Genomic DNA, 12,610 nt, shown 5'->3' with positions numbered 1-12,610 from the left:
AGCCTCCATCCTTTTTTGCCACAAAGAAGAAACTGGAAGCAGCAGGGGAAGTAGACGGCCTGATGTAACCTTGGGCGAGGGCTTCCTTCATGTAATCCTCCATGGCTTTCTCCTCCGGGATGGAAAGTGGGTATATCTTACCTTTTGGCACTGGTTCACCCGGAAGCAGGTCGATGGCGCAGTCCCATGGCCGGTGTGGAGGCAGCTTGGAAGCCCGTTGCGGGCAGAAGACATCGCTGAAGGGGGCGTAACACTTGGGGATATCGATGGAGCGTTGTTCCACTGGACTTTCGATGGACGTGGCGTTGAGAGAGAGGTCAGGCGAAGGAGACGGTGGAACCGGAAGTGCAGTCAAACAGTGAGAGAAGCATGTGTCGCCCCACTTCAGGATTTCGCCCGTCTTCCAGGAGATGGTTGGGTTGTGCTGCTCCAACCTGGGGCGCCCTAGAACCACGTCAGCGGTGGAATCCTCCAGAACCAGCAGATGGATTTCCTCTTGATGCAAGAGACCCACACGGAGTGTAACAGGTCCAGCCACAGTACGGACGCGCTTACGACTCAGGGGTTTGCCGGTTATTGAGTTGATCTTGTAGATGGTCGGAGACGGTGTGGTTTTGATGCGTAGCTGACGACAGATGGTGCCGGAGACGAAGTTGCCGGCTGACCCTGAGTCGAGGAGCGCGACCACTGAAAGGGAGACAGTAGCGGCAGTAAGATTGACGACAGTAGTGAGTGGTTTCATTTTATGAGTAGCAGGAATTGTAGCACTCACCAGGGGCCACGGTGGTCGTGTGGGGCATGCTGCTATCACATGCCCGGGGTTTCCACAATACAGGCAGAGATGCAGGGTCAGCCGACGGCTGCGTTCTTCGGAGGAAAGATGTGAATTTTCTATTTCCATGGGATCTTGGGCTGGTTCTGGAGTGCTGACGGGTTCAGATCGACAGAGGAGCGTGTTGGAAAGTACCAGGTCCTGGTGCTCTTGAATGCACGCCTGCATGCGAGTGGCGCAGCGAATGGAGAGCTGGATGAATTTCTCGAGGCCGATGGAGTCCTCGCATGCAGCGAGATGCAGCCGTACCCGAGGTTCTAGTCCTTGACGATAGGTTGCTATAAGTGCTTGTTCATTCCATCCGCTGAGTGCTGCAAGCGTTCTGAAGTGCAAAGCATAGTCGTAAATAGACATTGATCCTTGTTTCAAATTATAGAGTTTCTCACCAGTTGAAGAATCCGTGATCGATTTCCCGAACACTTCCCGGAAGTGGGAAATAAACGCCGATTAGGATTGGGTTACAGCGCCCCGCTGGGACCAGATGGAATCGGCCCACTTCAATGCTTTGCCGCTGAGCTGAGAAATGATGAAAGCAATCTTGGAAGTATTACTCGGGTACATGTGCGGCTGCATCTCCAGGACCAGTGTGCATTGCAGCAGGAATCTGCTGCAATCCTCCGCCGATCCTGAGAAGGGCGCCGGTTTGGCCATGGGACTGGCGTACGGCGGTAGTGAAGGAGAACTGTTGACATCGGTGTTGGAGTTAGCTGGTGCAGGTGAGGGGACAGTAACTGGAGCTGGCGGTGGTGGATTGATGGTAAGTGTGCGTCGCAACGCATCCACCAGTTCCTGGAATGGGTCCGGTTGGCTCATACTGGGTCACGGTGTTGGTCCGGTCTTCTGTTACGGGATACAGGAGACGAACACAGTAGTAACAGGTATTGGTAGTTTTATTGACCACAGTAGAGCTTGCAACAACAGACAGGTGAGTGAACTGATGATATATGGATATAAGCAGATGATATGAGGAATAGTTACTGTCCTTTCTTTTGCAGGTTGAGATACGCTGGAGCTGAGAGATCGCTGGAGTTATCTGGAGCTGGCTGACACACACCCACACAGCAGACGAGGCACACGAAGGGAAGGAGAGACGCTGGAGACAGGTAATTATACGAAGAGGAGTCCTTAAGGTAAGCATCACATGGAGTATATGCGAACAAGACCGGACATAGAGTGCTGTGTGCGTGTGTGCTTTGTAGTGCTGTTGATGAGTGAGGTGATGAGGTGCAGGTGGCGGTGATTAGTACTCAGGAGACTGTGAGCATTGTGGTTGGGTGACGTAGGAACCTGACGTGTCTGTGACACACGGTGGTGTAACTTTATTTATGAAGGAATTGTGTCCAAATAAATTCATATACCAGTATGTGCAAGTCATTTTACACTGCTTTACACACAAGGGTCAGTAAAACACAGGATTTGCACAAAAGTTGATTCTCAAAGATGCATCGATACGACTGTTCATGATCCAATTTTGAATATATTTTGTGATGTTTGCAAATTGTGTTTCTGAATGTGTTAGCATGTTGCTAATGCAGTGTTTACCAACCCTGTTCCTGGAGGCACACCAACACTGCACATTTTGCATGTTTCCTTTGTCTGACACCCATTTCAGGTCTTGGAGTCTCTACTAATGAGCTGATGACTTGAATCAGGTGTGTTTGATTAGAGAGACATGCAAAATGTGCAGTGTTGGTATGCCTCCAGGAACAGGGTTGGGAAACAATTTTTTCAATTCAATTCACATTTATTTGTATAGCGCTTTTCACGATACATATCGTTTCAAAGCAGCTTTACAGAGAATGCATGTCAACATTATAATTTAAAGAATGCAGTTAGCAAATAATGTAATAATTTAGGCAATTAATTTACAATCACTGTTAGCAGTTTAACTGAAGGTAGAAGAAATGAGCTCCTGGAAAAATGAATTACATTAACAATAATTAGGATATAGAAATTGGGCAATGTGCATGTTGATCCAGATGATTGCATCTTCTGAAGTCCTCGCAGGAGGTGTTGGTCAACAGTGGAAACACTGTGCTAATATACTGTTAAACACTGATCACCATAATGGTGACCAAATATTCTCAATAAAACATCAACAATGTCCTAAATGTACTAAGGCCTAATCCTGGCTTAGTCTAAGCCCTGTCTTTGAAACTGGGTTTATGACTTTTTTTTTGCACATAATGATATAGAAGAAATCAATGGGTCACCATTGTGCTGAAGAGAGCCTGTGCTTCAGTCAGTGATGAGCTGAGAAACACTGATGTTATGTTGCTTTATTTAAAGGCTGAAGTAACTGTGTAGTTACTGATGCTGTGCGAATCTCGTAGTTAATTCCAGTTGCACATGCATGTTTGCTGATGTTCAGCTTTAAAAATGAATACATTTAAAATATTTCAATGATCCATGTTTCTGTATGTCAGCTGTAAACATATCAGGATCAAATATGACACAGTGCAGTACTCATTTTCAGTAAAACAATGAAAATTATGAGAAGAATAAAGATGATTTGGTTCTTAAAATGTTTATGAATACATATTACATTAGTTGAAATGAACTCATTTGTGTTGTGGTGTTGATAGAGCACTTGAGTCAACACAGCTGTAAACCACAGTTGTTATTGTGTCTCTGTCCTCTGGATTACAGGGAAGTCCAGTGTCTTTGATCTACAGTCACAGGAAACAAGAGTTAGTTAGTTCTGTCAGGACAACTATCGTCAAATATGATTGATAACTGCATAGGGTTTGGATTGGCGGTATGGTTCTGTTCTGGGCAAGAACTCCCTGTGGATTCATGCAAAGAGGGTAACCAGAACAAAACCAACATATGCAGATATCATTAATGTCAATAATTTAACATCTACATGAAATTCAAGAATTAGTCTGATACAGGAATCAGAAGGCCAAATCCTGACTGACGAGAGGAGGAGCTGGGGATGGAGGAGGGTAATTTGCTCCTGAGAAATGTGATAGCTGCTGATAATACTGAAGAGCTTATATATGGATGCCATGATAGGCGTCGTATTCCTATAGGTAGACGTCGGTCACCTGAGAGTCAGCTGATGCGAGCTTGACTGACATGACCTGACAGAACTGGCGCTACGCTTGATTTAACAGACTCTTCAAAGATCTCAATCTATTTTTCAGGTTCACAGGGCTAAACACATGGATATGATCATTCACACACCAGCTACTGGAGATTCATACCAAAGTACTGAAAATCCTGTTTCAACATCATTACAGAGTCAAGCAAGAAATAAAACTCTGAATAAATTCATGAAACAAACGGTCCACTAATGATCACAATCAGTTTCTGATCACTCACCTGTTCATAAAACACTGGATTAAACGACAGCAGACCTGTGAAATACATCAACATGACAGTCTTACTCAGGTTACTGCTTCAACTCTTTACATACATGTCATCATCCCAAACTCAATTAGTAGGCAATCTTCAGTGTTTTGTTGTATGCTCAAAATGCTGAAACATCAGAGAAAATGACTTATTTAGTGTCAAATATTACCTTTAGACTTTTTATTTCGTACAGCCACTATAATCACTGGAACTGCTATCAGGAGTAAAACCAAAGCCTCCACAATGATGATAATCACAACTGAAGCTGAAAAACACAAGAGGAAACACTGTCTAAAATACAGTAAAAAATAAAGCGAATATCGAAAAATCCAATAAAATTAACATTCATTTTAATCACTTTCTTACTAAATTATTGATACCATTATTAAAATGACAATGAGCCACCACTGATCAGACTCAAGTATTTCGAAGAGCCATGTAGATGATTTACACAATGCTTTTCCTTCAGGATGTTGCATCTGGTCAACCAGCATTATCACTTTACCAGCAAATCATTTAAATTTTCATGTTCTACACTGTAAAATCTAAAGAGCATGCAAACCGATTGCCTTAAAAAAGTAAAGTGAAATAAGAATAGTATGTTGTACTGACAAATGCTTAGTATAGTTCACTTACACAAGAGTTCTAGTAACTAAAAACGAATTGAGAGTACTTGATAATTTACTTTACATTAGTATAGCTACTCATAATTTCTGACTCCCAGAGTGCACTGCGGCATGAATACATTTTGCAATTGCTTTGTTTTACCATTTGTTTGTTTTTATTTGTCCATTTTATTTGCTGTCTTATTTCAATAGTAGCACAACAAAAACAGCAAATAAAATTGTTATTGTTACAATTAATAAAAATAAATAAAATTGAATTGTTACCATTGTTGTGTTTTGCATGCTAAATGTTGTGAAAGTTGCATGTTGAAGTCTCTGTGTGACTCAAACATGACTAACTGCAAGATATTGTCACAAATATAGAGAGATTATCAACCCAAGTAAAGTTTCAGACATTATTAGATAGTCACCTTTTCTAAGTTCTAAGTGCCCAACCAAAGGGAACTCTGAACAAAAACATTTTAGAAAATGTCAGCATGAAATTATGAAGTGTTATGTGAGCTTAAGTGATGTTATCTTAAATTTTACAATTGTATTAAACATTCAAGATGACTTAGTGAAATGAGTGAATGTTACTAGAGAAAGATAACTGCAGAAGTGAAGAAAATGAGTGAAAAGACTATTGAGAAATGCCCCGCCTCAATTTTTTATTTTTTTTTTTTGCTTGACAAAATGACACAAACCAATCAATTAATATTAACTTGGGTTTTCTGAGTAAACAAGGCATAGTATGTAAATAATACAGAAAGTGTTAGTTAGAACAGCTGTTGATTTTACAGTGTAAATTGTCATTAATCCAAATGCAGAATTATTCTGTAATATTCAGCAGTATTAATGTTAAAGGACTCACCAGACTGGACTGGAGCATCTGTTTGTTCTTGATTTCCCATTGTCGACCACATTCAGACGATAGATGAAGATTTAGAGTGGCATTGATTAATTGACATTAAGTACATTTAATATGCAGTTTGTTGCTAACTGTTTCTCACCTGAAACATGAAGCTGAATCTCCGTGAAAAAGTGAGTGAAGAAAGGGTTGTTGGGGTGAACTCCACAGTAATACACCCCGGCATCACTTCTACTCACATCTGTAATAGTCACAGTGAAGACATGTTCCTGTTCGTTTACATTCAGAGAAAACCTCCCACTGGTGACTGAATCTCCAAGTGTTACAATAATAGACTCTAATGATCCATTCTGAACTTTGTACAATAGCTTGAGATGATCTTTATAGTTCACTGGATATTTGCAGTGAATGACAGCTGTAGTTAATATATAAGCAGTCTGATCCTCTGATCTCCCACAACACGGCTCTGGAAACAAGAGAATTTTAATTTAAATGTCTAACAAATCCTGTTGCCAAACATAAATGTTAAATCTAAAGGTGTGACAGAGGAGATGAGTAATATTTTAAATAAATATTCATTCTTACCTTGTTCCACATTAAAATTGACCATCTGAATCGATGCACTGCCGGCTTTACATCTGTACGTTCCACTATCGTTTACGGTCAGGTTTCTAATGAACACACTAATTAAGCCCAGAGATGTATTATCAGTCATAGAGAATCTCTCTTCTGGGATCCATAAATCATTCTTTACTTCTGTCATGGTTGTACATTCACTGCCAGACACTTTGCAAAAGCTTTTTGCACTTTCTCTAGTTTTCTGATTTTGATGTCCATATAAACAGTTGATGATGACACTTCCTCCTGCGATGCCAGGCATGCCGTCAGCAGCATCACCCATGTGACCTGTCAATCAAAATCCACTTCCTCTTTTAAGTGCCGTAAGATCTCATACTAACAAAAAATTACATATTCCCAAATAAAGACAGGCATAACACATAATATCACAATGCTTATGATTTAATATCAGTTGAGTAAAAAGTTACAGGCTGTGATACAGTAATTAAAAAAAAGTCTGACCTTTAATCAGGCAGATAGTGAAGAAGAGGAAGGTCTTCATAATCCCAAATGATAAAACTGTGAACTTGCCGCTGTGAATCCTCTTGTATTGTGTTCAGCAGTCAGAATCACTGTCAATTCTTCTGTCGCGTCTGATTGTGTGTTTTTATCTTGTGCTCTGAAGAGTTTTTTATAAATCAAACAGCTCCACCTCTTCCTTTTCCTCCTTGCTAAACTCTTCTGACTCACTGTGATGAAATACAGTCCTGATGACACTGACACACAGGAAGTTAAACCAAAGATAGTGACCATGACCATCTTTCTGCTCTTTTGTCTTCTCTGACAGCAACATAGTGTGGCCCAGATTCGGCCCACCTCTGTTACGTGTGTAATCCACATGTGCCAGATCTGGGCCGGATCTGGGCCACACTATGTTGCTGTCTGGGGTGCAGGTTTGAAGCTTCTGCCACACAAATGAGCACACATTTACAGTCATAGTCTGAAGAGCAAAAAAACACTGATGATCTCATCCAAATGTGGCTTGAAATCAGTCTTTGTAGATGTTTTCATAATTCGTGATGACACTGATCACTGACCGTTACCTAATAAATAACTGTGTCAAACCGGAAGATTGTTCAAAACTGCATGTTTAATGTTTAAACAGCAGAGGACAGCAAATTCAAACAAAATATATAAGACACCCAGAGTATATAAATGAAATAATTAATAGTCAAACACTGAGGTTAGTGCCCCTGTAAAATCACTTTGAATATAAAACACCTGATCAAAGTTAAACAGAGACCTGTATAGAAAAAACACACACACAGGAGATTAACTGTACAATACAGACATGATGTAAACAAGGAGCATGATTCATTCAGCATACATTAATATCTCTGAACCATCTCTGAACATATGCAGTGCAGTTAGAAATGATAAATAAACAGTTGCATTAAATAAAATTCATAATGAAAACACACCTGTAAGTAGTTCCTTTTTCCTCCTGCATGCTGCATTTCTTAACACTTGGGCATTTGTGGCCTAATGGTTAGAGAGTCAGACTTGCAACCCAAAGGTTGTGGGTTCAAGTAACAGTTTGTCTATCTACCCTTATTTGTGGTTTTGAGTGGGTGTGACAAAATTACAATTTTAAACTAAAATGACAGTAAAAACTCATGTGCAAAGAAATGCTACTACAGATGAAAGTCTCAGAACTTTTTGGTTCATCACATTAATTAACCACAAACTCACACAATCATAACTGTCTTTGTCTCCAGCACTACATGTATCGGTTTAGCATTTCAAATTGAAACTAGACAGTGTTCTTGTGCATTTTTCTTCACAGTAAATGACACTTGATTTAATATTTTGCATCTAATGAAATGACATTTCCTCAAGTGTGGATTAAGTGTCCAAATATCTCACAGAAAGTGTCCTAAAATATCACACTAATCGTAGCTGAATTACAGAAAGATCCATCTGACTGAACTAGTTGAGTGACGTGCGAGGACTGACCGTGGTGTATTCAGAGTAAATCTCCTCATTATTGAAGATGACTTTAGCGTCACTGAGAGACTCTTCATGCTTCTGGAAACTGACAGACGCGTACAGGAGCCCGTCAGAGGGGATTGTGGGTAACTGTACTGTTGAATATAGCGTGTGGGGTGGATCAGAAGAGTCTGTGGGAAGTTTAATGTTGGAATATATCATGTTCTCATCAGTTCCCGAGACTGAGCGCTGTTTGACTTCTCTGATATTCTCATAGTCACATGCAGCATGAGGGGCCTGAAAACACAAGATATAAACTAGATTAAATCAAAATTGAAGTTTTTTGGCTTTTAGTATGAATATGTTAGTTATCTATAAGCTAATCTGCTCCAAAATAATGACAAAATAGTGCACTATATAGGGGATAGGGAATGATTTGACAGTGTAAATATGGGGGCAAATGAAGTCTGGTTTCACATGGTCACGCGAACCGCCACAGCGCACAGAGTCTGCTCCGGTCCAGAGACACAAGAGCACAAAGCGGATCATATCGAAGAGATTCAGTTGGCGCAGACCACAAAATGTAATTGGCACCAGAAGCGCAGCTACGGGGGGGGCCTAACCCACCCAGATTGACAGCTTGCCCACCCAGTCACAATTTTCTAACGTTTAACAATTCTTCAATAATTATGTTAAATGTGATTTGTTTTGTCATGCATTAGAATTCTTTTCTAAGATTAATAAGATTATGCTAATTCGTCTCTTCAGTTACGTCATGTCAGTAGTAATATTGTGTTCTTCTTCGCGCTAATATCCGGATTCCAACTAGAAGTGCCGTTTTTATGTTATTACAAAAATGGCTAAACCACTATCTATGATGCATTTAATAAAGGAATACGTCTTGACAAAGATGACAGGACACCAAAACAACTTGACACTTTTGTTGTTTGAAAGAGAACTAACAGATAATGATGCTATCAGCATCTTCAATTCAAAACCCAGTCCAATCTGACTTGTTTAGAACAGACATCAGTCATACAAGGTAAGCTATAGGTTTTTAGTCTGACCCGCCGTGGCATTGTTATGCAATATTATTTGGTTGTGATATTTGTGCGCAAGGGGTTTTCTGAAATGAAGCCTACGTACATAAGCCACATTTACTGAGATAGCAAAAGCAGGTTGTCAACTCAGACGTTGTTTCTCAAATCACATGTTCTGCATTTCATGTAGATTCGGTTCTGCTTTAAGTGTAAATCACAGTCATTAAACAAGAATGTAATCACTCCTCACCTCTCCACCGCTCATCTCTGTCCCATCTGTGGAAGGGTGTAGATCTGTGCAATATAACCAGAGTAAAATTAAGTCAAGTCACCTTATTTCTATAGCGCTTTATACTATACAGATTGTTTCAAAGCAGGAAAATTAATGTCATTATTCAGCTCAGTTCAGTTCAATGTTGTTTCAAATCATTTCAGTGACAGTGTTGATGTTTATTCAGCTTAATTTAGTTCAGGTTTTGTTCTTATCCAATTGCAGTCAAATGTATTATAACGCAGAATATTAAGAGAATTTCAAATGAATCAAAAGTTAAAATCATTGTAAGATAAAGCAATACTCTAAAGCTTCAGGAAACAAAATATGAGCTGTTTTTATCCATTTAGACCTGGGTGTCTCAAGACTGTAAGTGTGAAACCCAAAATTCATGAAACGACTGCTAAAGTAATTTGAATTCAGAATCGCAGAGAGAAAGTAAAACAGCAGCAGGTCACACAAGGCCAGCAGACCATTAAATCATGTGTGTGTTTGCGTGTGTGTGCGATTGTCACCTCGTGTCTTGATGTATCTTAATTTGTATAATAACAGGACTGACATTCCCATCAACAGCAGAGTCACACATACACAAGAGACGACGATCCGCTCAGAAACACCTGGAGAACAAACACAAGAGTTTACTCTATAAACATCAATCTCTAAACCAGTTTTTTAATAAAATACACAAAAAATGTATAAATAGACAGACAGATAGACAGCTAAATGTCATTTGATTTGCATCTGCATATTTCCTAAAATCTATTTGTGGCTGTTCGGCTCTTTCACTTCTGCTTTCATTACCTGAGGAAATCACAAACCACCAACTTCCTGCTCAACCATTTCATCTCTAAACTTAATCTCTAAATCTACCACTATTTGTGAGGTCAAGACAATTACTGAAGCTAATCACTTTTAAATAGAAACAGTGCCGTTCAGGTTGAGCCCCATTTACAGTTTTAACATTCACAAGCATAAAAACCTGATCACCACGAGAATAAATTTAGGCTCGTCCCTCATTTTCTTTGAGGTTGAGGTCACGACAAGACTCCTAGAATAAATGAATGGGAAAGAATTTTGGAGAGTTTAAATGCAAAAATGTGAAGCCTACAATTTTATAAAAGCACATTAATTCTGTATAACTTTATTATTATTATATACACAGATTATTTACTGTAAAATTTTGTATAACTTTACACAGAAAAGGTTAGTAAGTGATTTTTTCACACAAAAATAATTGTAACATATTTGTCATGTTTTGTGTGTGTTTAGTTTAATTTTAATAGACTTTTAGATCCCCGCCACTATTGGTTATTCATTAATGAGATCACACCTGTTTGTATTCTGTTCATTATCTTGTGTTTATAAGCTCTTCAGTTCCTTCAGTTAAGGGTCTGTTATTGTTTGTGCTGAGCACTCTCTCAGAATGACAACTGGTTGTTACAACAGAGACGGCGCGGAGGCAGATGTAAAAGCAAGTAAAGTATATTTATTGATATCAGCAGAGAAAAGGGTGAGTATATGGCAATTACTGAAGTTGAAGAGATGGTAGAATAGTGATACGGTCCTTTTGTAGATTGTAGGAGGAATCAGGATGAACACGCTGGAGACTGAAGACTGGGAACACTCACACTCAGTTGGAGAAGCACACGAGGAGTACAGGAGACACTGGAGACGGTGGAGACAGGTAAGTAGCAAGTTGGAGTCCTTGAGGTAAGTACACATGTAGCTGTAGTACGAACGAGACCGGACAGTGACTGTGTGTGAGTGTGGGGTTTTTGAGGAGGTGGTGATTGCAGTGCTGATGACGTGCAGGTGGCGGTGATTAGTACTCTGATGATTGAGTGCGTGGGTATTGGAGGGAGGTGGAACCTGACGTGTCTGTGACACTGGTCAGTATCTGAATACACTGAGTACACATTGTGTATGGCTGGTTCTCCACTAATTGTAGAAGAGGAAGCCCACTCCGAAGCAACCATACTTGTCGCAACACTATCTGCCCAAACCCTGCCCAGTCAGCCACCCCCATGCCGTGCATGGAGAATGAGCCAGAGCCCACCTCAGACGGGGAGCCATGATAAACGAGCCAGAGCCTGAAAGGGGACAGAGCCTACCATCACCCCGGAGCCCGAGCCCCACAATGAGTCTGACTAGGTGTGTGAGCCGGCAACAACTAATTAAATGGGAAACAGAAGTAGTGATTCCCACCCTGCCCATCCATGAACCTTCTCTTCTGCTTGTCCCTTCCTGCACAAGTGTCTATTCATCGTTGCTGGTCCTGCCCAGCTCAAGTTCATTGTTGCCACTGGTCTCACCCAGCATAAAGCCTGTTCCCACCCAGTTTCTCTCTCCCGCCTCCTCTTCTTGATTCGTCTTTCAGCCCCACCTCTGCTGGTACCCTTTATCCCCCGACTTGTCCTCTAACACCTTTCTGTTGTGTGGATATGCCTCCGATCTTTCGATCTCCAGCTCCATCCAGTCAAGAGGAGCCAATGGCTCTGCCTCCAGCTTCTGTGCACATCACTCCTCCTCAACCTATTGGCTTAGAGACCATTGCCCCTCACAGCTCCACTGGTCTTCCTCGTCCCTTTGGCTCCACCTTGGTCAGATGTCACCCTGACTGCACCACAGACTTTTGGACTTCCAGCTATGCTTCATTCCTCCATCCCTTCAGCTCCACCGGGCTCTGCCTTCCTTCCAGCCTTCGTCTCCAAAGCCATCGGTGTCATTCAGCCCTATTAGCTCTCTGTCTGCACCTGGTCTCCTCTTCCAACGGTTCCATCTCCATCTCTGGCACCTCCCTGGCTCTTATAATTAATTATAATTAACTTGTATTGAATCCAGAACATTGCTTTTACCAAGACTTGTACGTTGTGATGTTAGTATAAAAAGTAAATTATAATCAGTAGCATAACATTATACGTTGACAAAGGCAATACTTACTCTTCTTGACTTCTAGATTGACATTAATGATGATGTGAGCTCCACACCAGTATATCCCAGAATCCTCTTCTCTCAGATCAGTGATGTTCACAGTAAAGACTCCAGTAGAAGCTTCATCACTGAAAGAGAATCGATCATCTCTGATCGTCT

General features: G+C 40.8%; 1 protein-coding gene across 1 annotated transcript; it reads right to left on the bottom strand.

The window, feature by feature from the left end:
- Positions 1-2,494: 2,494 nt before the first annotated feature.
- LOC137032286 (polymeric immunoglobulin receptor-like) lies at positions 2,495-6,910 on the bottom strand. Its single transcript, XM_067404002.1, has 7 exons — positions 6,743-6,910; positions 6,248-6,568; positions 5,805-6,128; positions 5,666-5,692; positions 4,359-4,454; positions 4,160-4,194; positions 2,495-3,501 (listed from the first exon to the last, which is right to left on the bottom strand). Exons 1-7 carry the CDS (start codon positions 6,780-6,782, stop codon positions 3,394-3,396), a joined length of 951 nt encoding a protein of 316 aa, XP_067260103.1. The 5' UTR covers positions 6,783-6,910; the 3' UTR covers positions 2,495-3,393.
- Positions 6,911-12,610: the final 5,700 nt, after the last annotated feature.

Source organism: Chanodichthys erythropterus, chromosome 12 (assembly GCF_024489055.1).
Source record: "Chanodichthys erythropterus isolate Z2021 chromosome 12, ASM2448905v1, whole genome shotgun sequence".
NCBI classification, from domain to species: domain Eukaryota; kingdom Metazoa; phylum Chordata; class Actinopteri; order Cypriniformes; family Xenocyprididae; genus Chanodichthys; species Chanodichthys erythropterus.
The sequence above is the reverse complement of the archived record's forward strand: the minus strand, read 5'-3'. Positions and strand labels throughout refer to the sequence as shown.

Bases quoted from the DNA above. Each gene is read 5' to 3' on its own strand.
- LOC137032286 (XM_067404002.1), bottom strand. From the start codon at position 6,782: ATGAAGACCTTCCTCTTCTTCACTATCTGCCTGATTAAAG. The intron at 6,129-6,247 runs GTAAGAATGAAT...TCTTGTTTCCAG, and splicing joins CAATTTTAATGTGGAACAAG to AGCCGTGTTGTGGGAGATCA. The intron at 3,502-4,159 runs GTGAGTGATCAG...CTGTGACTGTAG, and splicing joins ATCCAGTGTTTTATGAACAG to ATCAAAGACACTGGACTTCC.